Source organism: Medicago truncatula, chromosome 6, assembly GCF_003473485.1.
Source record: "Medicago truncatula cultivar Jemalong A17 chromosome 6, MtrunA17r5.0-ANR, whole genome shotgun sequence".
Lineage (NCBI taxonomy): Eukaryota > Viridiplantae > Streptophyta > Magnoliopsida > Fabales > Fabaceae > Medicago > Medicago truncatula.
In genome coordinates this window covers 15,382,081-15,407,505 of record NC_053047.1, presented here as the reverse complement: position 1 = coordinate 15,407,505, position 25,425 = coordinate 15,382,081, and the positions used below count along the sequence as shown (strand labels likewise).

Here is a 25,425-nt window from a genome sequence, read left to right as displayed (position 1 = left end):
AGCACTAAATTATCCCATCCTAAAGAGATGAAAAGGGAATCATAAACATTTCATGTTTTTGGATTGATTTTTCAATCAACTAAAAATGAGTTCGAATTGTTTAATAGATTATCATAAGTAAATTTGATTGTTTTCAAACAATATTCAATTACTGCTACACTACCTTGTTCGTTCTAACAAGGAATTCAAAAATATTCTTCATGAATTATATTCTGCACACCAATTAAAATAATCTCTTATTTTTCAAAAAAATTATATCAAAACGCTACTTTTGTTTTTAAATTGTCTCTGTTTGCCAATATTATACCCTTTTGAATGTTGTAATCAGATAGGGTTCTTCTTCCATCTTCAAGCTGTTTTCCAGCAAAAATCAAACGCCGCTGATCCGGTGGGATACCTGGGTCAGAAATTGATGATTATTAATGATTTGATGAATAAATTGAATTAAGAGAATTTGGACCTTCCTTGTCTTGAATTTTGGCTTTGACATTGTCGATGGTGTCGCTACTCTCAACTTTGAGAGTAATCGTCTGACCCGGCCCGAAATGAAAAATTAAAGAAAAAGAAAAATAGTAAAATTGACAGCTGTGGGATTTGAACCCACGCCCTTTCGGACCAGAGCCTAAATCTGGCGCCTTAGACCACTCGGCCAAACTGTCTTTTTGTTGATAAACTTTAGCATCAACATGTAGTAGTACTTGTATACTGTTGATTATTCAAAAATCAAAAGAGAAAAAAGCATTGTTAATCTTAAAGAATAATATCTAGAATGATGGTTGCTGCTTCTAAATTAATTCACTTAAAGAAATGGATCATTTGTTCTTATGTCTTGTTCAAAAAAAAAAAAAAAATTTGTCCGTAGGTCCTTGAATAATTGGTTGGAGTAAGCTAAAGCTTCTTCTAGATATGCATGCATTTTCATTTATTTGATCCTTCTGATTGAATAAAAGTTTATTTAACGTGTACTTTTGACTCCATTTTTGCGGGGATCTTTAGATTTCTAGAAATCTAGAGGTGTTTAACGGCAAAAAGATGGCATAACTGACGGATCGTCAACTCCAAAAATTCAATTATTATTTCCCCGTTTAGTTCGGTCAATGTCGTGAAAATGGTTGTTCTCTGGGTATAACAAAGAGAGTGTTGTTTTGGTGGTTTGTTACATAATCATGCAGGTCAATGTATTGTTGGGTTTGCAATAGTTCTTGTGGCACTGCCTAAGCCTTCAATGAGTTTGCAGAACTCATTGCAATTTAGAAAGGTCTTGAGATGGCTTTGTTGTGAAGGCTGTAGGAATGTGGTTGTTGAATCTAATTCATTCATTTCTACTTAGTTTATTTTGGATGATACTCTTATTTTTCATTCTCATGTTCCTCGTCTACGTTGCATCCACAGTTTGGATCGATTGCTCGGCTACAATGAGTCATCTTGGATCGAAAAATATATTAAAAGGAAAAGAAATACTATCATCATAGCAAATTAATCTAACACATCGCATTTGAAAGTATTCCAAATACAAAGAGAAGAAGCAATACACATATTTGAAAATGTATTTAAAAAACACAGGTTCAAAAAGCACACCATTAGAGCCTATGTTTACTTAAACACAGAAAAAATAAATAGCAAAATAATATTCAAAGTAGAAAATCATAGCATGATTTGGTAATTTGCAGTATTTGTGAATTGAAAATTTTGAAAAGATCATGCACTTGTTAAAGCTAAAGAAGTTCACAATTGCAAATGCTTTGTTTAAATCTACGCCGCCTATTTTTCAGAAAGTTCTTAGCAAAGTTTTTCGAGTAGACTAAAGCATAATTGATTATCTTTAAAAGCAGTCTTGATATGACAATAACTGATTTAAAAAAACCGATTCGTTCTTTTGAATGAACTTCTATATATGGTTAATCAATTTTGAAATCCTATTCTCTGTTTAATCTATTAATTTTCTCAATTAATACTTTTGAAGAGCTTCAACCAAAGAGATGTTGATAAGAAACTTATCATAGAGTTTTTTGAAACCCATAGTAGTCTTCTTCTTTACTTTCTTTGGAAATTCATTTTTTTTCTTCCTCAACTTTGTTTTCCTTTTCAACTTCTTCGTCTTTGTTTGTGTGTCCAAGATCTTTCCTCTTTTATGGCAGCTTCTTGAGTAGAATAGAACATCAAATTTCCACGAGCATCACAGTTTCATCCTCCTTTATTGACAATTTGACCTTTTGATTTTTCTCATTATAGATCCCTCATCTATTAATTTCTCATTCTTTTCTCCTCCATTGACACTCTCTACTCTATTCTCATTTTTTCTCCCTTAATCATTATCAAAGGTAAATAAGGAGGGTTATCACTATCTTGTAGAAATTGATGTTTGGTTTTCCTAAAAATGAAGTCTTTATCGATACGTTCCCATATTGTTTCTCCTCTTTTTTTTTCTTCAAATTCACACTCTTTTTCAACTTCTTCCTCAACTACTTCTATCTCGACTACTTCAGACACCTTCATCTTTGTGCTCTTAGAACTCAATGGTGTAGAGACTGTTCTAGTTCTCAACTCAATAGTATTAAAGCTCTAATTGTTGGGGTGATCAAGTATATTACCTAAAATTCCACCTCTAGCCAAGTTACCTATTTGTCTTGCAAGTTTTCCAAGATTTGTTGCAAGGATCTTGATAATTGCTCCACTGTTCCAGTCTACATCTCCTTGAATTTATACTAACTCCATGATGTTTTCCTACAACACTTTCATGAACTAAATGAAAACTTCCTTGATAAGGCATTTCTCCTTGATTGCTTCTCCACTAGAAGTGAGACCGATCATCTCACATCGGATGCTAAGGTTTGGAATAATTCGCCCATATTTGAGAGTAGGCACTTGGATAACAATTATGTGGGTGCACAACCAAAAAATTTCCTAGACATAACATGGAGTATGCAACAAACAAAATACCTTAGTAGAACTGATCGATCTCAAAGCAAAAGAGGGTAATTGTTTTTTTTTTTTTTAGGAAACAACCAAAACAAAAATACGATAGAGAAATAAAATTCTAACTTCAAGCTCCGGTCAGTGCTCTTTAGTCCTTATGCTTTCGTTTCCAAAGAATCGATCTAGCTGCTCTTTCAAATTCAAACGTAGATGTCATGACGACAGGTATCATAATTCTTCAATCTATTTATGTATTCATTCATGTGTTGCATCCATTCATTAATTTGATTTGTCTATTTCTTTTAACCTCTGAATTTCGGTCTGCAGTATCCACTGAGTGCAATTTCCTTGTTTAATCTCTATATCATCATCATTCAAATCAGTATTATTGGTGCCATTTTTATTACTATTAGCGGTAGCATTACCTTCAAGATATTCAAGGTGTTGAGTGAAGTGTCCCAACACCACATCTTTGTTCTTCAATACGCTCACTATCCTTTTCACCCTCAATATCCAAGTCAGACAGCACCTAGTAACCTTCGATCAACTTCTCCCACATATGCTCTTGTCTCACACTGGCAAAGACTGCCAAACTATCGGTCTGATTCACATTTGGGACGTCGGCCTGACAGTGCAAGCAGTTCCCCCACTCCTAACTTACCTGTCACTGGTTTAGGAATGTTATTTCACATTTGTCGGATGTGCCTCCCAATAACGTATCCAGATTTGAGCCCAATAGCAATAACGTAGTGGCTAACTTGTCGCATCTAGCTGCATCTTCGAATTTAGTATGTTTATCAGATGATGAGTTACCAGACAAATGGATTGATAGTATAATTGTATGAGACCATATGGAAAGAAACATAAGGATTTTTAAGCTCCTCCCTACATGAGTATTTCATACGTTGGCTTCATGACTTTATGGTTAGTTCACTCGGGAAATCTCAGATTGGTCGTTCATAAACCTTATTTTATATTTTGCAACAACTGTGATCTCCTTGATTAATTCGGACACAATTATACCATCACTAGTATATGGAAGTATATTGATAAGAAACAAACTCTTCATCGCCTTTGTAATTGATATGGCTGTACTGGTACAACTTCTCATAAGCTCATTTTTTTTTTTTTGTTAATGTGAATTAATTCTTTTTGTTCACGTGCATGTAATTTTTTTTTTTTAACCAAAACAGTAACTAGCAAAGTGCTAGCGTACCAAAATATATTAATAAAAAGATGAAAGAGCTACAAGAAAGGAGGGGGACAATAAACCCAAAACCTCCCTAAAAGTAAAGAAATCTGTATTCACTCATTCCTAGCTTGTTTCTAGCAAGAGGAGTCTTAATACAATCTGGAGCATGTAACCAGACCATGAGATGGTTTATGGTTGAACTAAAGCTAGCTAAAATATCCGCACAAACATTTCCCTCACGGAACACATGTGTGGCCATAAAATTCATGGAGGCCGTAATGTTCATGCAATACTCCCATCTGTTTCTGACTTTCCAAGGAATAAGATGTTTATTCCTGATAGCTTGAATGACAAGAGCCGAGTCACATTCCAGCCAAAGATTGTTCCAGTTATGTTGTTTTGCTATTTCTATTGCTCTCATGGCACCTGGTAACTCAGCATAGTACGCATCTCCATTACCAATAAATTCCGCAAAACAAAGAAGAAAGTTTGAGCTAGTGTCTCTGAAAACACCTCCGCAAGATGAGACAAGATTGGTAGAGGAGCCATCATTGTTCTCCAATTTCTAATTACTTCTTCATGAGAAGAGGACTTCTTTCAATTGCTTGTTAGTTTTGAATGAATGCATCTTTTGTTGCTTTTTTCTTTGCCCGGTGTGGAAAGTAAATTAGGTTTTTCATGAACGTTTTCCAAATATATAAAAGGAATACATGAAATAATGCATAGTTTCTATGAATATTGGTGTAGACAACATATGTTTAATTAGTATTTTTCTTATGTTGCGGTTTGGTTTGATTTGGTTTGATTGATATAATAAAAGTCGCAAACCGTATAGAACCATGCGGTTGAGTACGAAAACAATCTGAATACATCCGAACTAAATGCGGTTTTGGTTTGGATTGGTTCAGTTTGCGGTTTTTTTATAGAATTGGTTCGATTTTGAAACACCCCTACATGTATGTCAGGATTGGATAGGTTTGAACTCACACATATGCATTAAAAATCAATTTAATTAGCTTTAGTTACATCTTTGAACTACGTCTGTCATTGATTGGTTTGACTCTTACAGTCTTGAACACGATTGTCGTGGAGTGTATCATAGTGATCTAGTATCTTTGCCCTTAGACATCTGCATTTTCTTTTTTAAATAAAGAAGGTTATATGTTGACCAAAAATTAAAATTTAAACCAAGTTGCTTGGGCCACAGTGGCAAGGAGCTCCTTCCAAGGACGTATCTGGGGAATACCAGGTTCGATTCCCAGGGGGGACAACGCTTGGCCAATGCGCATAAGCCGAATTAGTCGCCCACCATTGATGGGTCGGAAACCGGTGCGAAAGCAAAAAAAAAATTATTTGGTTATATTATTATTGTAAGTCAAATAAAAGTTTTGGTCAAAAAATAATATACTTTAGTACGTTTGATATGCTAAAAGAAAATATTCAACATAACTTTACAAGATAAAACAACACATGACTAACTTTTATGGTATTGAACAAATTTCCGTCATATAATAAAAACTACTCCCTCCGTCCTAAATTGTATGACGTTTTGGGCATTTCACACATATTAAGAAATGTAATTAATATTATGTGGAAAAGAGATATTATGAGTTGTTTTACAAAATTGTCCTCAATAAATAATATGGGAAAGATAAATGAAGGAATTGAAAGAAGACAAAGTAATAAATAGTTAAGAATATAATAGGAAAATTAACATTAATTTTTCATTGGTATTGTAAAACGACATATAATTTAGGACAAATATTTTTTCTAAAGTGACATACAATTTGGGACGGAGGAAGTATCAATTATGATTCAAACAATTTTGAATTTTAAAGTAATAAATAAAAGCTAGTCATTGTGACACACAAAAAATAAAGTAACAAGGTAAAGTCAAACGAACAACTTATCAAAATTCAAGAAGAAAATACAAATTTAAAATAATAAATATTGAGGTTTGAAGTTTGGTTTGTGAACGGAAATAACAAGCACCACATAAAATTCACACACTCTATTGCAAGATCTCGAGTTAAAACTCGAATGAAAGTACGCAATCTAATAGTTGATTTATATCTTTCGGACAACTCAATTATGGTGTATCGGTTAACCACACATATTTTTTGTTCAAAAAAAAAAGTTAACCATTCACATATTTGTGATATTTTTTTGACAATTTTTACGGTACATTTGAAAATTTTTGTGTACAATAACACCAAGCCTTTCAATTAATAGTCAAATAATTTCTTTTAAAAATCTTTTTTTGATAACATTAGAATTATAATAATTAATTCTCATTTACCAAAAGTTTCACTGAAATAATAATTTTTTTTAATTATATTATTCATAATAGTGAATACAAATTATTTTTTACAATAAAATGTAAAATGTATAGTATAATTCTTATAGACAATAAAATGATGTTTTTTTCTTATGAAATAATATATTTTTTTTGAAATATTATGAAATAATATTTTTTAAAATATAAAAGTCGACAAATAACTTCATATATCAAAAAATTATTCATTGTCCTTGTGAGCTTAGCTCAATTGATAGGGACAGTGCAAAATATATACAAGGTTTAGAGTTCAAACCCAACAAAAAAAATCGCTAATTAATTGATTTAGAAAATAAGTTTATTATGAAGCTTCCATCTGTGAGTGTATCATAAAGTTTTTTTTCTTTTTTTAATTACATTTATGAGAAGGTCAACTCAACATGCAGCAAATAAAACAAAAATAATACAGGAAAGTAATACTTTTGTCAAAGTCAAGTCAAGTCAAAGTGCGTCACAATTAAAAAAATAAAATTAAAATAAAATGCTGCGATTCGATTCAGCAAAATTTGACATATAAAAAGCTCGTATTACACAACCTTATTCACTCCAAAGAAACACTCTCTCTATTACAGTGTTGAAAGAAAACCAGAAAACCAGTTCTTCCTTACTGTATGTTTTTTTTCTTCTCATTCTCTCTCTTAATTGTTTTTTTTTTTAGTTCTATTCACAATAAAAATGTTTTCTACTGTTACATTATTGTTTCAGTGTTGAAGCAATGGCAGCAGTGGTTTCATCACCAAAGATCGTTGTTCCAGCAGCTTTGACCGGTACTGGAAGATTTGAGACCGCTTCCTTATACGTTGGTGATCTCGAAAGGAACGTCAATGAGGGCCAGCTTTATGATCTGTTCAGTCAGATTGCACCAGTGCTTTCTGCTAGGGTTTGCCGGGATCAGATGACGCAGTCATCTCTTGGATATGGCTATGTTAACTACTCCAACGCTCGTGATGGTTTGTATTTCGAGTTTCATTCTTTTATTATGTGTTTTTTGAATTCGATCTTTTGATTATAATATATTCTTGTTTTTTTTTTTTTTTGAGGGGGATCATGTATTCTTGTTGATGGAATGCATTGTGATTGTGTGAATACCTAATTGAATTTTTGTTTTTTTTGGAGAGAAAAAAATAAGGGTTAGGTTTTTCAAAACTTATTGCAAATCTTAATTAAATTTGCTGCCTATATATGATTACTAACTTATTTTTTCTGAAATAGTTAAAGCCTAGTATTTATAATCATGTTTTTAAGTCTTGCTTGTGTCTGTGATTCTCATATTAAGATTCAAACCCTATTTGTCATATAAATCATGGTAGCAATTCTTGGATACTGTTTAAAGTTGTTGCCAAGTAAAACTAATATGACTGCAATTGCGTTAATGAAGTGATTGTGGAAATATCATAAACTTTGGCATCTTGATTACTAAAGTTTTAAGATTTGCACAACTTGTTGCAATTCTTAATTGATTTTTATGACTTTGATTACGAAAGAGTAAAGTAAATTCCTTTTTCTAAGAGAGTAAAACCGTAGTATGTAAAATTATGTTTTTATGTCATGGTTGAGTCGGGATTCTTTAATACTGTGTTGGGATTCTTCAATCCCTATTTTAAATGTTATTAATCATTGCAGCCGCGTTACTATTATGCGAACATTCAAAATCTTAGTCACAATTTCTGATGTGGCTAATCTTTGAAACTAGTTTAACATCATTCATGATTTAAATCATTGTAGCGATCCTTGATAAAGTAGAAAGTTGTAGTCAAACACGACTAATCCTTGGTAAACTAGTTTAACATCATTCATGATTTAAATAAGTACAGAAGAACAAGATTATCTGAATTTATGTTACTCACATCTCTATGCTGTACCTTTTTGGCTAAGTTTTTGCCAAAAGAATTTTGAAGCCATATAGTAGTTTTGAGGTAATATTCAACTGATAAGCTGGTTTTGTGATGTTGAGTTACATTCGAAATTGAAGTACATACTATATTATAAGACAATGCATTCATTAATAAAAGAAAATGTATTCAATTTATATAATCATCTATAAAAACATTGTTTTATCTATATTTGTTTCTTTAACTTCAAAAAATTTGTACTGCAGCTGCTGATGCGATGGAGAATTTGAACTACTATACTCTGAACGGAAAGCCCATTCGTATTATGTTTTCTCATCGAGACCCTCTCATTCGTAAAACTGGATTTGCAAATCTGTTCATTAAGAATCTAGAAACATCAATAGATAACAAGGCATTGCATGAAACTTTTTCTGTTTTTGGAAATGTGCTTTCTTGTAAGGTTGCTATGGATAGCAATGGTCATTCTAAGGGACATGGTTTTGTTCAATTTGACAATGATCAGTCTGCAAAAAATGCTATTGAAAAGTTGGATGGCATGCTGATGAATGATAAGAAAGTTTATGTAGGGTATTTTGTTCGGCGTCAAGAAAGGTCATCACCTAAGTTCACTAATGTGTATGTGAAAAACCTTTCTGAATCATACACTGATGAGGACCTTAAGCAGCTTTTCAACCCTTTTGGTGTAATAACAAGTGCTGTGATCATGAAACATGAAAATGGTAACTCTAAATGTTTTGGTTTTGTGAATTTCCAAAGCTCAGATTCAGCAGCTACTGCTGTTGAGAAGTTGAATGGGAGCACAACGAATGATGGGAAGGTTTTATTTGTCGGGAGGGCTCAGAAAAAATCGGAAAGGGAGGCAGAGTTGAAAGCTTTCTTTGAGCAAGAAAAGCTAAAAAGATATGAGAAATTTCAAGGAGCTAACTTATATTTGAAAAACATTGATAAGAGTCTTAATGAAGAAAAACTGAAGGAGCAGTTTTCTGAGTTTGGAACAATAACATCTTGCAAGGTATATCAAAACTTATCTTTGTTTATTTATTGTTATAGTGTATGTGAGTAGATATACTCCATGGTTGTGTTTAACATGCATTTGTGTCATTACTCACTTCAAAATTATTTGATTATCTGAAAGTATAACTGCATTTAATATGTTTCTTCAGGTAATGTCTGATGCTCGTGGACGCAGCAAGGGCGTCGGTTTTGTTGCTTTTACCACACCGGAGGAAGCGAGCAAAGCTGTAAGTCGTTTGTTAATTTTGTTAAAAAAGATTTTGCACAACCTTTTTTATGAGATGCTTGATTTGTATTATGTTTTTTTTAGATCAATGAAATGAATGGGAAGATGATTGGACAGAAGCCCTTATATGTTTCTGTGGCCCAGCGGAAAGAAGATCGGAAAGCTCAGTTGCAGGTAAAGCTTTTCTTTTATCTTGTAAATATATTATTTAAGTTCACCTCATAATTAAAATATGAATAAATCAATTATTTATATGGAACGATTTGGCCTTGAAATAGGTGTAAGTCCATTTGCTGAAATATTAAATTTCAATTTGATTTTTATACAGCATAACTTATTCTACTAGCTTTGATTTAGTAACAAGTTTTTCAATTTGCTATTTTTGTCTTCATATGATGGTCTTTCAGAAACATGCTTACTTTCATTTTTTTTTGGTTTTCGATCTTAAACAAATTTAGTCTTTCTTACATTGTATTTTGTACAAATTCAATAGTTAGATTCACAAGCTTGTGTAATTGCAGGCGTATTTTTCTGCAATTCAAGTATCGGGTGGAAATGCTGGATACCATTCAAGTGTACAAAGACTTGCTCCGCAACAAATTTATTATGAGCAAGGTACATTTGGTCTCATGGCGCCTCAGCCAAACGGATACGGTTTCCAGCCACAGTTCATGTCAGGTGTGGGAACTGGCTTTGTTACTCCAAATTACTTGCTGCCATATCACCTTCAGAGGCAGGGACATCCGGGGAATAGGATGGGTGGGCGTGCAGCTGGTAACTTCCAGCAAGTCCGACAGAAGAAAAACCAAGTATTTATTCCGTAAATCTAAGTTTTTTTGTTTTGCAAATAATATTACTAAATAACTCGTAACCCCAACATTTGAAACAAATTTAATTTTTGAATCTAGATGCGACCTCATAACCCCAACCAAGGGCTTCAAAATGGTGTGGGTATGTCTGTAGATCCCGGAAATCAAATGATGGATCCGTCTGGGAGTGCTGCAACCTCCACTGGCAATCACCATCATGGTCCATTGTCTAACAACTCGCTTGCTTCAGCTTTGGCTTCTGCTTCTCAAGAAAATCAACATCGGGTATGTAAAAATTTGCTAGCTATATGTTAACCTTTGAATTTTCTGTGTCAATATATTATAATGTATTGTTGGTTAAACAGATGCTGGAAGAACATTTACATCCTCTGGTGGGTCGTCTTGCACCAACCAATCAGACTGCAAAGGTGACAAGAATGTTGCTTGAAATGGACCAGTCAGAGGTCATCCATCTGATCGAGTCACCTGAGGAGCTGAAGATGAAGGTTGCTGAGGCTATGCGATTCCTTCGTGAAGCTTCACAAGGTCCTGCAGTTGGTGATAAGATCGACTCATAATCACTTAGTGAATGAAATAATCTTAGATGTTGTTTTGGATACTTTGTCAGGATTTTCCCCCTTTTCTATCAGGATTTTTGTATTAAGGATTTCATGTGTGTGATGAATTTATTTCATCTTGGATTGGTTACATTAATGATTTGTCGGGAATCCCTTTCCCCTTGTTTGGAATTAATTTTTCTTTCTGCAGGTGAATCTAATTTAGATTGAGGAATTCAATCCAAGTGGATTAGTTTCCAAAATCTGTGGTGAAAGAAAATTCACCCAATGTTGATTAGCATTTGCCTTATTTGGTTGAGTTTATCTTTATTATGGTAAACACAACGGATGATGTTGGCCGATGTGTATCTTCTGGAGGTATGCATATTATTAAATAGTTTGTGTTTTATGGTTAATGAAAATTTGCAGCATATATATGCCATTCCAGACAAGATAGGCATTATATCGTATAGTTGTGAAAACAGCATATGCCTAAAGTGTTGTGTATCCAATATGGGAATATCCAATTATTTGTTGCCACATCATCTTTTTATATGTTATTCTTTTTCAAAGGAGTTTCAGACATACGATGTATATGTTTGATTCCACTTTTGGACGAGGAAAAATTAATTACTTGCAGCAGTGGCAGCAAGCAAATCCGTAACATGCAGAGTAGCCTTCACTAAACCGCTGGAAAATCCCCCAAAAAGGATGATTAATATGTAACATTGATGTGGCCATTAGCAATGGCTTTGTATGTAATGGAATGTGCTTATGAAATGGGGATGGTCTTTGTGTTAAATCCAGAACCATCAGGCTTCGATCAAAGCTACAGGTGTATGAGGGAGAAGTGATGGGCATGTACCATTCTCTGATCGCAAATTGTAGTGGTTTGTTCAGATTTTTAAATGCTAAAATGCAATAGTGCCGATAATAGCCTCTATTTGACAACACTTTGTACTAAATAGTGTATCACGGAACAATATCGACTTGTTCGAATTCCACTTCATTATTGCATTATAGCTCCTCTATTTGACAACATGGCCTGTACAATTCGCTCAAGATGATCAAGAATTCTTTATGAGGCAAGCTAATGTAGCGCCTCATAACCTAGATAGAGTGGCTTTATTCCTGCTTGTATCCAACATAACAATAAATTATGTTTACTTGCTTCAAAAAACCAAGTTCAGAAAATATGTTTGGAATGATCTTTCAATAATTGTCAAAACGAGTTCAAGTTGTTTGAATATGGTTATGGAACCATAACAATAAATTTGTCCCTTTGCATAATCGATATTATTCAGATTTCCATCTGATTATTTTCAATCAATTACTGCTACTATGCTACTTTGTTGTTTCTAACAAGTAATTAAAAAATCTTCCAAGACATAAACTCTGCAAACGAAAATAAGAGACTACATAATACTCTCTCTGTCTCATTATAAGTGTCTTGTTTGAGTTGTATCCGGTTCTTAAGAAATCGTTTACTAAAACCAGTAAGCCAGCAAACCAAAACAAGAGAAAACATAATACTCCATCCATCTCATTATAAGTGTCTCATTTGACTTTGATGATGAAATGAATTTCATATTAATGATTTCAATGCAAAAAATAGATAATGTTTCATTGATAATGCAGTAAGGATAAGGTGGCTTGGTGATTAGGGTTGTGTTTATGTAAGAGTTGCTCTAAAGTTGTGAAGGGGCCATTTTTCTCTCCAAATTTTAATTCTGAAATGGTAGCTTATATTGTAAGAAATTATACGAATGTTATTTTAAGGAAAAATTATACTAATGTTGTTCATTTATTTGGTTAAATAATTGATGATGCAAAATAAATGATTGTGAACAATCTTTAAAACAAATAAAAGCACAGATGGAGAGTAATTTATTACTTAATCAACTACGAGCATCAGAAAATTAGCATATAACAGAAAATAAAAATTAAAACGCGGGAGGTCAAAGTAGAGGTATTAACTTGCTAAGTTGCTAAATTGTCTATGCACAAGAATGATGGAGATATGAGTTTCAAAAATCTATGTACCTTTAATCTAGCTATGTTAGGCTAACATGGCTGGAAACTTATGACAAATCTTGATTCGTTGGTAGCTAAACTTTACAAGGCAAGATACTATCCTAAATGAAATTTCTTTCAGTCGACTTTGAGACATAAGCCTAGCTTTGTATGACAAAGCATATGTAATTCGAAATTTATTCTCAAAGTTGGAAGCAGATAGAGGATATGTGACGGTGAGGATATTTAGGTTTGGTATAACAAGTGCATTGCAAATGATGTTACACTTATTCCACAAACTGATGGAGATTTTCCTTTAGTTGATCTTAGAGTCTCAAATTGCATGCTACATGATTGCAAGGAAGAAAATCATGATCAATACTTTGTTCGTAGTGCATACCGTTTTTGTGTCCAAGAATTACTTGATACATCCCACTTCAAGGTACAAGGTTGTAGGAATCTAATTTGGAAGCTCAAGATTCCCCCAAAGGTATAAAACTTTATGTGGCGAATTTGTAGGAATTGCATATCAACTTGTGTACGTCTGAAAGATAAAGGAGCCGCATGTCCTGTGAATTGCACACTATGTACGATGGGCAGTGAGGATACGCTTCATTTACTTTTTCAATGTCCAAGTAACTTAAATGTTTGGAGTATGTTGCCTTTATTTTCTTCTATTTCTATTTTTCTACAACAAGATATGGATATCAAGAATATTATCTTCAAAACATTACAAGATTTATCTAAGGAAGATGTGGCTTTATTTGATTTGTGTTGCGCAGTATCTGAAAACAAAGAAACAACAGAGTGTGGAAGAAGTAATTGATTGTCAAGTTTATGTTTTGGAGAGATCAAAAGTTATGCTTCATGATTGACAAACCATTTATAGGATTTGTAATACATCTTGTACGCAGCCGCGACAAGAAGGAAATGTGAAATGGATCAAACCAACTAAACGAAGATTTATGTGCAAGATTGTGGAAATAAGAGTTTGTATAAGGGATGATACATACACTTTTGTTTTGGCAAAAACTAAATGGTTTACTCCAGTCTGTGAGGTACATGTTGGCGAAGCTCTAGGATTGTCATCGGCTTTAGAATGGGTTCATCAACTACATTTGAGACCTATCGATTTTCATGCTTGATGACAAAAAGGTGGTGGATAATTTTTCATCTGCACATCAGGATGTTACAGAGTTTGGGATAATTATTCATAATTGTAAAATTATCTTTGAACGATATTATGTGAACTCTAGTGTTGAATTTGTGAGGAGACAAGCAAATGAGCCATCTCGTAGATTAGCTAAGACGGCCACATCCTCATCTAGTTTCCAAATTTTGGTCGAAATCCCATATTATACCGAACACATTTTAAATAATGAAATGTTATAAGCTTCTTTCCTTCAAAAATACAAAAATAAAACTCAGCAACAAAGGAAATATGCAGAAAAATATAACAGAAAGGAAACAGTACAGAAAAATTAAAAAGTAAAGGAAGGAGAATAAATTGTACCAAAATTTATAAAATAAACAGTCCCGAATTCTTGATAGAGTGCAGCTTCACTATCGATCAAAATATCGAAATATATTATAATAAAGAATCCATTGATTCATGTCCCTTTCATAATTAATGGTAATGGCCTGTTGAAAATGTCCTTTCACTATTAGCACCAAGATGTTTTGGAAGTGATTCATTAGTGACTGTTCAATTTGTCATTGATCAGTGTTTGTAAAACTCATCCTCTTCTCTAAAATGAGAAAAATTGATTTGTGATCTCTTCTTAGCTATTTGATGGATAAGAGTTTAAGTGCAATCAACAACACTCAATGGATAAGAATGTATGTACTAAAACTGTTATTCATGCAAGAATAGTTTGAATACAAATATAGTTTGAAGACAAGTATAACACCGAATCCAAATCCGTACCATTGGAAATCCATTTAAATGAGGCCAGAAGAAACTTGCGTGGAGTTGTTATATATTATTTGTACACTTACACAAAATCAAACACTTTTATGTAACACCTGATTTTATAAAAGTCACATAAAATCAGGGTGGATATCATCTTCTACTCTTTGCTCACCAGTTATGGCCTCTAAGATGTCGTTGTTGTTCCATGAACCTGAAGCGTCCTTGAAGTTAAAGCCTCTCTTATTGCAGTTGTCATTGTCCTCAGTTAAGTAATCATTCCATTTGGAAGCTGAACTGTTGATTGTTAGTTTGCATTTCTGAGTCCTCTCATTAGCTGTTGTTACTATGTTATTTCTCTGTGAATTGCTTTCAGTCAATAATGTGATTTGTCTCTGATCTTTTACTGTCTCCCCTGCATCTGTGTGAAGAATCAATTTACTGTTAATTCAGATCAGCCCATATATAATGTAAGATCTTATCTCTTAGTATAGTTTCTGCTATTACATATATCACAGATATATGTATTTTATAAAAGAAAATAATTTGGAAGCAAAATAATGTAGCAATACTGTGAAGATGATTACAGCTCTCAATGCACATAAAAAAATGAAAGCTAAACCAGAGAATGAAGATGAAGATTCATATGTAAATGACATCAAAGCAATGTTGTCAGTCGCGGATCACGGATAATAGTGGTTTGTTCAAATTGTGCTATGCTACAATGATCTAGAGCCGCTATAGGCGCTATTTGACAACAATTTGTACTAAATAGCTATCCCAGAACAATAGAGGTTTGTTTAAATTGTGCTACACTATACCACCTCTATTTGACAACACTGTCGAACAAAGTAATTGGCAAGATCAAGTTCCAAAGTTTGAAGGAAGTTCAGATATAGGTAGGAACTTGTTTGTAAAGATCATAAAATATGTGGAACACAATGGTTTTTCAATATATAACAATTTGTTTAACAAAGTTGCTGAATTAGATATTATGATCTAATCTTCAAGGATTTTGAAATGAGTTAGAGTTGTTTGAATCGATTATGGAAGAATTATAATCAATTATGCCCTTTCAATAATCAATTAATTAGCTTTAGGTAATAATTTATTATTGCAAGCTACTCGATCAATAATTATGTTTAAATCTGTTTGTTGAAAGTTCCCTTTTACTTCTGAGCTTCAGGGGCATATTTACGTGTCTCGGTATTGCGTGGGACAGTGGTGTCAACTGTGTATCGGCAAAAATTGCGGTTTATTCAAATTTGGAGATGCTATAGTGCTATAGCACCTCTACATCTGTTATTTGACGACACTGATTGGGACAAGAAATTCCAAATTGTGTGGAAGTGGGTGATAGTTCAATATGTTGTGGATGAGTGTTTGAATAATCATCCGTGTGCAACAAGAGTAATCTCTATTAAAGCTGTCTGTACGAGTATATTAGCCAAATAGATTTGTGTCATTTGTTTTGTATCTCTCTTTAACTAACTACAATTGGTAAAATCTGTTGTGTTCAATTCTTAGTATCATCAAAAACTAATCGAATAACTTGAATTATTGATTACCACCACATACACATAAGCAATAAGGAATATTCACCTTGAGAGTTTTGGAACAGTGGGCTTTTAAAACGCCTGCCACATCTTGAAGTTGAATTATCCACCGATTTGCGCTTCTTGAGCATGTTATTGGGCAACTCAGTCACTACCAAAGGCTCAAAGTCGTCTTCTGTTCAATTCAATCGATCCAAAATGCATCGAAACCAGCACTACTTATCAAAATGAAAGCAACCTAAAGCTGTGAAAATGAACTACTTCTGCTATATGCTACATGATTATAGTGTAACCCTTTTTCATACAGTATATATAATTACCCTAAACTGATAAACTAAAGTCTAAGACCATTCTATACCATCTTCTGTTCAGCTCAATCCATGGCTACGTCATACACTTCATGTTCAGGAAAATAATTTATTCCAGTCAAAGATTAACCCAATCACTTCACTTTACTTCATAAATCAAAACAGTTTGGTGAAATCAGGTGATCACATTCCAACATCAGCTAATAAAATTCCAAACACTTCCAACAACTTTGATTTACTATTTCATGTGTTCAGCATAACAAACCAGGGTCCTATATGCTTCTACAGTTCTATGTATATTGTATAATTGATCCTAAAATTAAACCATCATGCTCAACTAAACTCAACTCACATGACGTGATAACCAATATCCACACCCAATCAATCTACAATTTTTAAAATAACAAACTACGTGATCATGTTATAACCAATTCATGTGTATAAATCTATGTTGCACCGACACTACAAATCGAAGGTGTATCTGACACGTGCAAATCTAATATTGACACAACAGTTATGCACACAGTTATATTCAATCACTTCAATTTTCACAAATTAGTACCGATGTCTACATGTGAATGTTTGTGTCGTGTGAGGTGCCTGCTATGTAGCACCAAAATTACAAATTGAAGCCATGTTTGGTGTCTGACTCTGACACATGTTAGTGTCCAATAATAACACATTGTTATACTCACTGATAATTATTTGAAAAAATAAATAATTGAATGTAATCATATGTGTTAGTGTTGTGGCATGCCAGTGTCGGACATGCCTTCTATCAGAAATGTGGGTGTGTATGTATATGTGTCAATCATTCACAGATGCATACTTCAAGGTTTTACCTCAATTTAATTATTATCAAACATTAAAATTCTATAACAATAGATTCTATAATTGAAATTAAAAGAGTAAAAAGTAAATAACCATGTTGCTGTTGTCCGTCTCTCTCGGTAGCGCGATGAACGTCATTATCGAGATACAAACTCCAATCAGTTTTACACTTCTTCTTATTGGATAAATCAGCTGGAAAGTCAGAATCTCCGGGAACGTATTCCTCCTGTGCAGGATTTAGGGTTCCGGTGAGGAGCCACTGCTGTTGATCATCTTGTTCAATGGATTTTCTGGACATATTGACGGATTGAACGAAAGTGCGAATGTCTTTAGCTTTGTAACCTTGAGCGAATACTTTGCGAAGTGATTGTTTCTGATTACAAACAACGCAATTCCATTTGTTGCTGCTTTTCTTCTTTTGCTTTACCTGAATTTAATGAATTAGGGATTGGAAGAGAGAGAAAGGGAAAAAGAGAGAGAGAGTGATTACCTGCATGGTGGAGCAATTGAAGCATTGAAGAGCGATGAAAAGTGTTGATGTCGCCATTGTTGTGCAAGGAAGGAAAATTTTGGGGAAAGTGAGAAACTCTTTTGCGAAAGAAAGGTTTTTATGTTTAGCGCTTAACTTTTCAAATATGAAAATTAGGGAGGGAATTGAATTTTTTTAGGGAAAAAAATATATGTTTTTTGGAAAAAAAATCTAAAAGAAACGACCCAAAATTATCATATCGTCGTTTTTGTAACGTTTGGTTAAGACAATGACTAAATTGAAAACGTTTATAAACTTAAAAGGCATATGTGTGACTAAGTCTAATCGGTTACAAACATCTAATTTGAAGAACTTATATGTGACTAAAATAACTAAAAAGACGAATATATTATAAACCTCAAACTTAAAAGGACTCTAGTGTAATTTAGCCTATTCTTTATTCCAAGAAGTCGGTTATCATTATGTGTTTGATTTAGCGACCATTAAAACTGATTTATAACTTAAAAGGACCAAATGAAGAGAAAAAAACATAAAGGGCCAAAGTGAAATTTATAATTAACTTCGGGTTAACTATGTTTCTGGTCCCTATAAAATTGGAAATTTTTAAGTTTAGTCCTTACTTAATTTTAATAGTTTTTTAGTCCCTACAAAAAAAGTTACTTCTAATTTTAGTCCCTCTTACAAAAAAGTTTGTTTGATTATTCTTAAACTCTTAAATTTTTGAACGATTTTTTTTTAGATAAGTTTAGAACACTATAAAAGGTTCATTTACTAAAATTTAGAATTTTTTAAGATGAAACGAATTAAATATGAATTTTTTAAAATGAAAAAAGTTAAAGATAAAATTAACAAATTCTGGACTCAAAAATCAAATTTTGCGACAATTTGTGCAGATGAACTTTTAGTAATGTTCTTATCACGTCTGCAAAAAATTGTTCAAAAACTCAAGAGTTTAAACATAAATTAAACAAATTTGAATTGAAGAGGGACTAATACTGAGTGCAGAAAAAAAAATTAAGGACTAAAAGAACTATTAAAATTAAGTAAGGTCTAAATTTTAAAGATCTCAATTTTATATAGATCAAAAACATATTTAACCCATTAACTTAAGGGACCAAATATATAATTTTTAGCCTATATTATTTCACTTACAATAATTCATTTCAAGAGTCTCATATCTTCTTTTTTAAGGGGGTCTCATATCTTCTTATTAACAAGTTTTTTTTTTTTTTTCACAAGTTCTTATTAACAAGTTAAAAATGAATACATTTTTCTTTTAAGAAAAATGGTTCGTACATTTTCTGAAAAGAAAAAATTGATGAAAAAGGGGAGTGTAAAATAAGTATAACGGGTCTAAATAACATTTCAAGTGTAATTCCCATGGAATTCATGTTGTCCAATCAAACAAATCCAACACAAGCAAACTTAAAAACATAAAAAATAAATAGAAAGACATGAACCTTTCTTTGCAGCACCGAAACCTGAAACCAAAAATCACAAAGAGAAGCCATGAAAAGATTGTTTACTTAGTGTTTGTTTGGTTATGCGGTGACAAAAATTGATTTTGAATGGATTGGTCTTGTAAAGTTGATTTTAGTTTTAAGTGGGTTAGAATGTATATTCTCTTAAGCACGTACACTTTTGATTGAAAGCGTCTTTGGTGTTCGACATGTGTACTAACACATGTGATTGCATTAAATTATGTCATTTTCTCAAATTATTATCAGTGTCAATGTTTGAGTGTCAGTGTCGTGTCCAGTATTTGTATATGTTAAGAGTCCCACATCGGTTAGGAGTTGGCCTGACAATTTGTTTATAAGTGGGGGAAATCCTCACCTCACAAGCCGGTTTTGTGGGGTTGTGTTAGGCCCAACCACGATTTCTAATAGTATACATGTCTGTGTTAAACGCAATAAATCATAGTTTTAAGTTAGAATCGATTCTAGTTGCAAAATCAAATCTAATACTCATTGTCCTGACATGTCAAACTTAATTCGACATCTCTAGAATCTATTTTGTCTCCTCCAAGAGTGGAACCAAACATACACTTAAAAAACCATTTATATTTTTCATTTTCTGAAATTTGTGTCGATTTTAAAGTGATAATAAGGAGATGGAAGACTTGTTTGACGAATAATTATTATAGAGGCAATATAGAATAATAGCTTGGGAGAATGCATATCCAGAAAAAATGACAACAATGTTTTGACATGTAAAAATTTCTTAAATAAAAACAAAAAGCATTGTATCATGTTTTTTAGTTGAAGAGAAAGTGAAAACAGAAAACATGGAAAACAGATCCTGAATAAAGGTTTACGCCGGTGTTTTAAATTATGGTTCATGTCCATGGTTCGGAGTTTGAACTGTGACATAATAGTTTTTTATATTGCTAAAAATGCAGCAATGTAACGGCAATTAAACCTTAAACTACTACATGATTGCAAAATTAACATGATTTTTCCATTTAGTTGTATGAAATTGGGAATCAAAGAAGTTTAGGAGTAGAAACCATACTCATTTTACTTTGTTTGGAAAATTAAGCAGATTGTGTAAGGAAACAAAAGCTAAAGTTGGCACTTAGATGTTGCACTTTGATTATTCTAATGTCATTCTCTATGAAGCGGATTGAACGCGGGAATAAATTACAAAATAAGCTTCAATAATTAAGCTTTTATGAATTAGTCTGCGAAAACAAGACATACAGTACTGTCAGTGTAAATTAGTTTTACACTGACATCATATGTAAACTAATTAAATTGCCATGTCTGCCAGTTTTGTTCCTTCTACGTTCATTATTTCCTTGTCTAAAGATGGATTAAATCCGTTTACTTTTATAGCTGCTAAGATGGGATAGAGAGTTGCTTGGTTCGAATTCAAAGCATCCTCGAGCCGTTGTTCTTTGTGCTTTAGAGGAGAGAGTTGAACAGGTAACTCTATCCCTCTAAATACTATCATGATCTTGTCTGATTAGTTCTCTAGAGTATGCATTTAGAAGTTTTTAAGTGATTTTGATTTTTACTATTTTTTTGTTGGCATTGTAGTGCTTTAATGCTGCAAGATATATCATCGAAAATGCAGAATTGAAGTCTGCAAAGAATTCTACTTCATCAGAATTGAAGTCTCTGGATGTTCTTAAGAAAAAACTGGAAGAGGCCATGAATTCACTTTGGAAATAACACTTACATTTTGGTCTACAATTTCTCTAGGTTTGTGTACATGTTGTTAAAGGTAAAATAGATATGTATCTGTTACTTGTATAGCAAGTAACTATGTGTAATTGATCTAGCTTAACAAATGTAACTGAGTTAGTTATTCATGTCAGTTAGTTAAAGTTAGTTAAGTAACTATAGTTGAGTTAGTGTTGTGATTCTACACTCTATATATAGCTATAGTGATCCATTGTATCAGTTACACTTTCCACTAATAAATTTCCTTTTTCTCATTTTCTTTTCTTCTTCATAGTTTTGCACATTGCAAGCCTATTTGCTTGCTTTCACGGAGTTTGAGATTGCCTCTTAACACATGTGTTAAATTTAAATATTTAACTTAAAACTACGAGTAATATTTTACTCACATTGATATCGCGTCCAAAGTTGTTCAACACGGTGTGATGTATTTTAGTTTTGCACCTCTACCTAAATTACATGAGTGGCTCTAGCAAGTTTGTACAAGCTTTCATCTAGACGACCCCACCTCCAACACTCATAAAGGTAAATCCATAAAATCTACACTGCAATAAAGCACACCCGTACTCATTCATGAGCTATAGATTTGTTAAACGTATGCACACAACCTCCAATGCTGCAGTGTACACTATCCTACACAATAGGATGAACTGTCATAAATAATGGATAGTGTCTCAACAAATTGACAAGTGACTTGTTTTTACGAAGATAGCTTTGCAAATTTTCACAATTTGTTGGGTTATCATCACTTAATTTTTTATTAGACATGAATCCATCTTTTTGATGTGTTTGTGTACATATATTCATAATACAACTATATCACAAATAATACATTAACTAAGATCTCTCTTGATTTGTAAATCATATATATTGTCAAACCAACATTAATGATATAAAGGGAAAATTAAATATAGATTTAGATTTAGCAGACCTTTCTTTTATTCAAGTAGGAATTATAGGCAAGCTAGCAATTCTTCAAGTGAGAGTTTACATCCAGTGCTACATTTAGAGTTCCAATTCCAGGAAAGGGAAAGAGACTTAGAAGAGCCAGCAGGCGCCAGCAAGCTTGGTTTTAAATGAGCAATCTTGTGATTTCCTTGCCATCCAATTACAATTACAGTTGCTATCTAGTTTCAGTGCCTGTGAGTAAACCTGTTCAAGCAAGGGTAAAAGCATATTCCGATTCCGACTAGCTGATTATAGAGTCATATGCTAGGCCAGTTTCCAATCATCCATCCTGTTTTTAGTTTGTCGTGCCAGGCGAGCAAATGGGTTCCCTAGGCAGTAATTGGTTGCAGGGCATTTTCCTTGGATGTTTTTTCTGTCCTATAGATATAGAACAACAGGTAAAGCCTTAATGAAACCTTTGGGTGATCAAAGAAGAGAATCAAGGCTACTCTCCTTTTCCAGGAATCTACAACTCTCTTTACTGAGCGAGACTCTACCCAGATCTAAAGAATTCGCCAAAGAGCCTTCTTCTAACTAGGAGAGTAAGCAAGCTACTGGAAGCGAAGCTTCTGGCTCCCCTTTTTTTTTATTTCCAATTCCTTCTTTTCGTTCTACTTCCCCCTTTTTTTATAGATACATGTTGATTTAGAAATACTTCCAAGTGACAACTCCACCCACACCATGTAGAAATAAGTTCCTGTTTGGATTTTTATTGAAGTCAACTTGAATGATTTTCAAGTGGAGAACCCCTTCAATTCGAATAATGTGATTCTTCTCTGATCTTTTACTGGTTTCTGTGCATCTGTATGAATCAAGATACCGTTAATTAAAATCAACCTATAGATCAAGTAATGTCTTATCTCTTAGTATATTTTCTTCACTTGCATTTATCACAAAGATATATGTATTTTTTAAAAGAAAAATCTTTTTTTTTTTTTGTGTAAAGCTATGTTTGAACATCCTAAAGATTCCTAAAAAAAAAAAATCATCAAAAAAATTCAATCTTTAGATCACTTTTTTGGACAAATGTGTAAATTATGGGTCAAAAATAAGAAGAATTTCAAATTACAAGGTTAAAATATATATTTTTTTATTTTACAATGTCATTTTGTAGACATCACGTATTTTACATGGTCAATTTAAACAATTAGCCTTTTTTTATTTCTCATCGTTCGTTTAGCACGAGTTTGTTGATAGTTTTAATTGAAACCAATTTTTTTTTGGGTTTCTCAAAAAATTTGTGCTGTTTTTTTCATTTTGAAGGAAAAAAAAAATTGATGTTAATTTATTAATTTTTTTAAAGAAAAATTGGTGAACAAAATTTGTTAGCGGCTTTTACGAGTAAAATAAAATAAAAACGATAACCCTACTTTTGGTAAAGGACAAAAGTTATCTCCACCAACGCTCCACAAACCCTACTTTGCAACTTCTCTCTCTCTCTCAACGATGGAAGACTCAAAGAAGATGGATAGAATCAGTAACTTACCTGATGAATTATTATGTCACATACTCTCTTTTCTTCCCACCAAAATCGCTTTCACTACCACAGTTCTTTCGAAGCGGTGGACCCCACTTTTCCACTCACTCACCATTCTCCGCTTTGATGATGAAACCGTGCACAACTACGCAGCCTTTAATAGTGTATGTGGATTTATTGATACATTCATGCTCCCTCCTCGTCTCCCAAACCAATTCATCAAAACTTTTAGCCTTAAGTGTCGTTTTGTATTCAGTGATTCTAATTGCCATATCTTGGACGCATGGGTAGAAGCTGCTAAACAACGTTGTATTGAGGAATTTCATCTCTCCATGATTGCCAGAATCTCGAATGACACAATTTTCACATGTCAAACCCTAGTTGTTCTCAAACTTGAATGGTTACAAGTTGAAGTTGAAAATTTGTGTCGTGATCTTCCGTCCCTCAAAACCCTACAATTGAGATTTGTTCGTTTTAAAAATAAGAATGTTCTGCAACAACTTCTTAATGCTTCTCCTAACCTAGAGGATTTGAATGCTTATGGTACTTCCAAACATGATAAAAACAGTGCACCTGTAGGGGTTAAATCCTTGTCCCTGGCTAAGTTAGTTAGAGCTGAAATGCGGGCAATAGATGTTCCTTATAATGTAGTTAATAATGTTGAGTTTCTATGCGTATACCAAGCAGAAGATATTATTTTTAAAAGCTTTCCGGTGTTTCGAAACTTAATTCACATTAAACTACAGTTTTATTGCTTCTTTCATGGCTGGGATGGCATAGTACAATTGCTCCAACAATGTCCCAAGCTTCAAATTGTTTTTATTAGAAAGGTTTGTTGAGTAATATATTTGTTTGCTTGTTCTGTTTCAAATATATTTTGATAAATGTTGCTTTTCATCCCTTTGACAGTGGAGGTCCAGCTCATCCAAGGAATGGAAATGGCCAAATTCGGTTCTTGAATGTGTTTCGTCTCACCTCAGATCATGTACAATTTTAAACTTTGAAGGATCGGCTAATAACCTTCAATTTGCAACATATATTCTGCAGAATGCTAGGTTTTTACAAGATATGACAATCGACGTTACTACTCGCTCCTCAAATGAAATGCTTTTAGAAAGGAGTGAAATTATAGAAGAATTGTCCTCTTGTCCAAGGATTTCTCCAGCATGTAAACTTACATTTGAATATAAGTAGTAATTAGAAGTTTCAATTAAATTCTGTTTGGATGCTCTTAATTTTATTTTGCTCTATTGCATTGTCAGTGAGAATTGTTCCAAGTAATTTTATTATTTACTTCTTTACATCAGTGTAGGTTTACTCAACGAGTAGCTCTTCCATCGATGCATAAGAAATTCATGATTCCTGTTTTTGCATTTAGTATTATGTTTTTATGATTGTGTCATAAACTTCAACATAACTCTTATAGTTTTCTATGGTTTGCTTCCAATCTAGATTTAGAACTGCACAAACAATGTAACATATATGTCTGAATAGTTTTAATTTTCAGTTCCTGTTAACTTGCTTTTAATAATTGATTTTGAAACATAAAAACTGGAATCGTGCTTTAGAGTTGAAGAATTTTACTCTCTTTAAAAGAGAACAAATAATGTAACATATAAGTAGCAACATTTGAACACTCATGATCATGGTTTCCTGTATTGGTTGGTTTTTTTCATATTTAATTGGCTATGGTTCCTTAGGCCTTTGGATTCTTAGAATATGCGGTTGGTCCTAACACAATCCCACAAAACCAATGTGCCAGGTCGCTTCCATCTAAAAATCAATTATGTGCCTCTTGAATCAATT

At 33.0% G+C, this 25,425-nt stretch overlaps 4 protein-coding genes and 1 non-coding gene across 5 annotated transcripts; 2 read left to right on the top strand and 3 right to left on the bottom strand.

Annotated features, from left to right (window-relative positions):
• Positions 1 to 579: 579 nt before the first annotated feature.
• TRNAL-UAG (transfer RNA leucine (anticodon UAG)) lies at positions 580 to 659 on the bottom strand. Its single transcript has one exon. It is a non-coding gene; the product is annotated as a tRNA-Leu (tRNA).
• A 6,325-nt stretch (positions 660 to 6,984) lies between these two features.
• LOC120580892 (polyadenylate-binding protein 3) lies at positions 6,985 to 11,053 on the top strand. The gene is made up of 8 exons (XM_039835106.1): positions 6,985 to 7,052; positions 7,149 to 7,393; positions 8,542 to 9,308; positions 9,460 to 9,537; positions 9,621 to 9,710; positions 10,058 to 10,345; positions 10,445 to 10,630; positions 10,711 to 11,053. Exons 2-8 carry the CDS (start codon positions 7,159 to 7,161, stop codon positions 10,921 to 10,923), a joined length of 1,857 nt encoding a protein of 618 aa, XP_039691040.1. The 5' UTR covers positions 6,985 to 7,052; positions 7,149 to 7,158; the 3' UTR covers positions 10,924 to 11,053.
• A 3,776-nt stretch (positions 11,054 to 14,829) lies between these two features.
• Positions 14,830 to 16,700, bottom strand: LOC120580841 (uncharacterized). The gene is made up of 2 exons (XM_039834995.1): positions 16,427 to 16,700; positions 14,830 to 15,245 (listed from the first exon to the last, which is right to left on the bottom strand). The coding sequence occupies exons 1-2, from the start codon at positions 16,509 to 16,511 to the stop codon at positions 14,956 to 14,958; spliced, it is 375 nt and encodes a 124-aa protein (XP_039690929.1). The 5' UTR covers positions 16,512 to 16,700; the 3' UTR covers positions 14,830 to 14,955.
• A 434-nt stretch (positions 16,701 to 17,134) lies between these two features.
• LOC25481606 (uncharacterized) lies at positions 17,135 to 18,066 on the bottom strand. Its single transcript, XM_039826941.1, has 3 exons — positions 18,010 to 18,066; positions 17,613 to 17,892; positions 17,135 to 17,184 (listed from the first exon to the last, which is right to left on the bottom strand). Exons 1-3 carry the CDS (start codon positions 18,064 to 18,066, stop codon positions 17,135 to 17,137), a joined length of 387 nt encoding a protein of 128 aa, XP_039682875.1.
• Positions 18,067 to 23,588: 5,522 nt separating this feature from the next.
• Positions 23,589 to 24,813, top strand: LOC25481575 (F-box protein At4g09920). Its single transcript, XM_024774035.2, has 2 exons — positions 23,589 to 24,293; positions 24,529 to 24,813. The coding sequence occupies exons 1-2, from the start codon at positions 23,589 to 23,591 to the stop codon at positions 24,811 to 24,813; spliced, it is 990 nt and encodes a 329-aa protein (XP_024629803.2).
• The last annotated feature ends 612 nt before the right edge of the window (positions 24,814 to 25,425 follow it).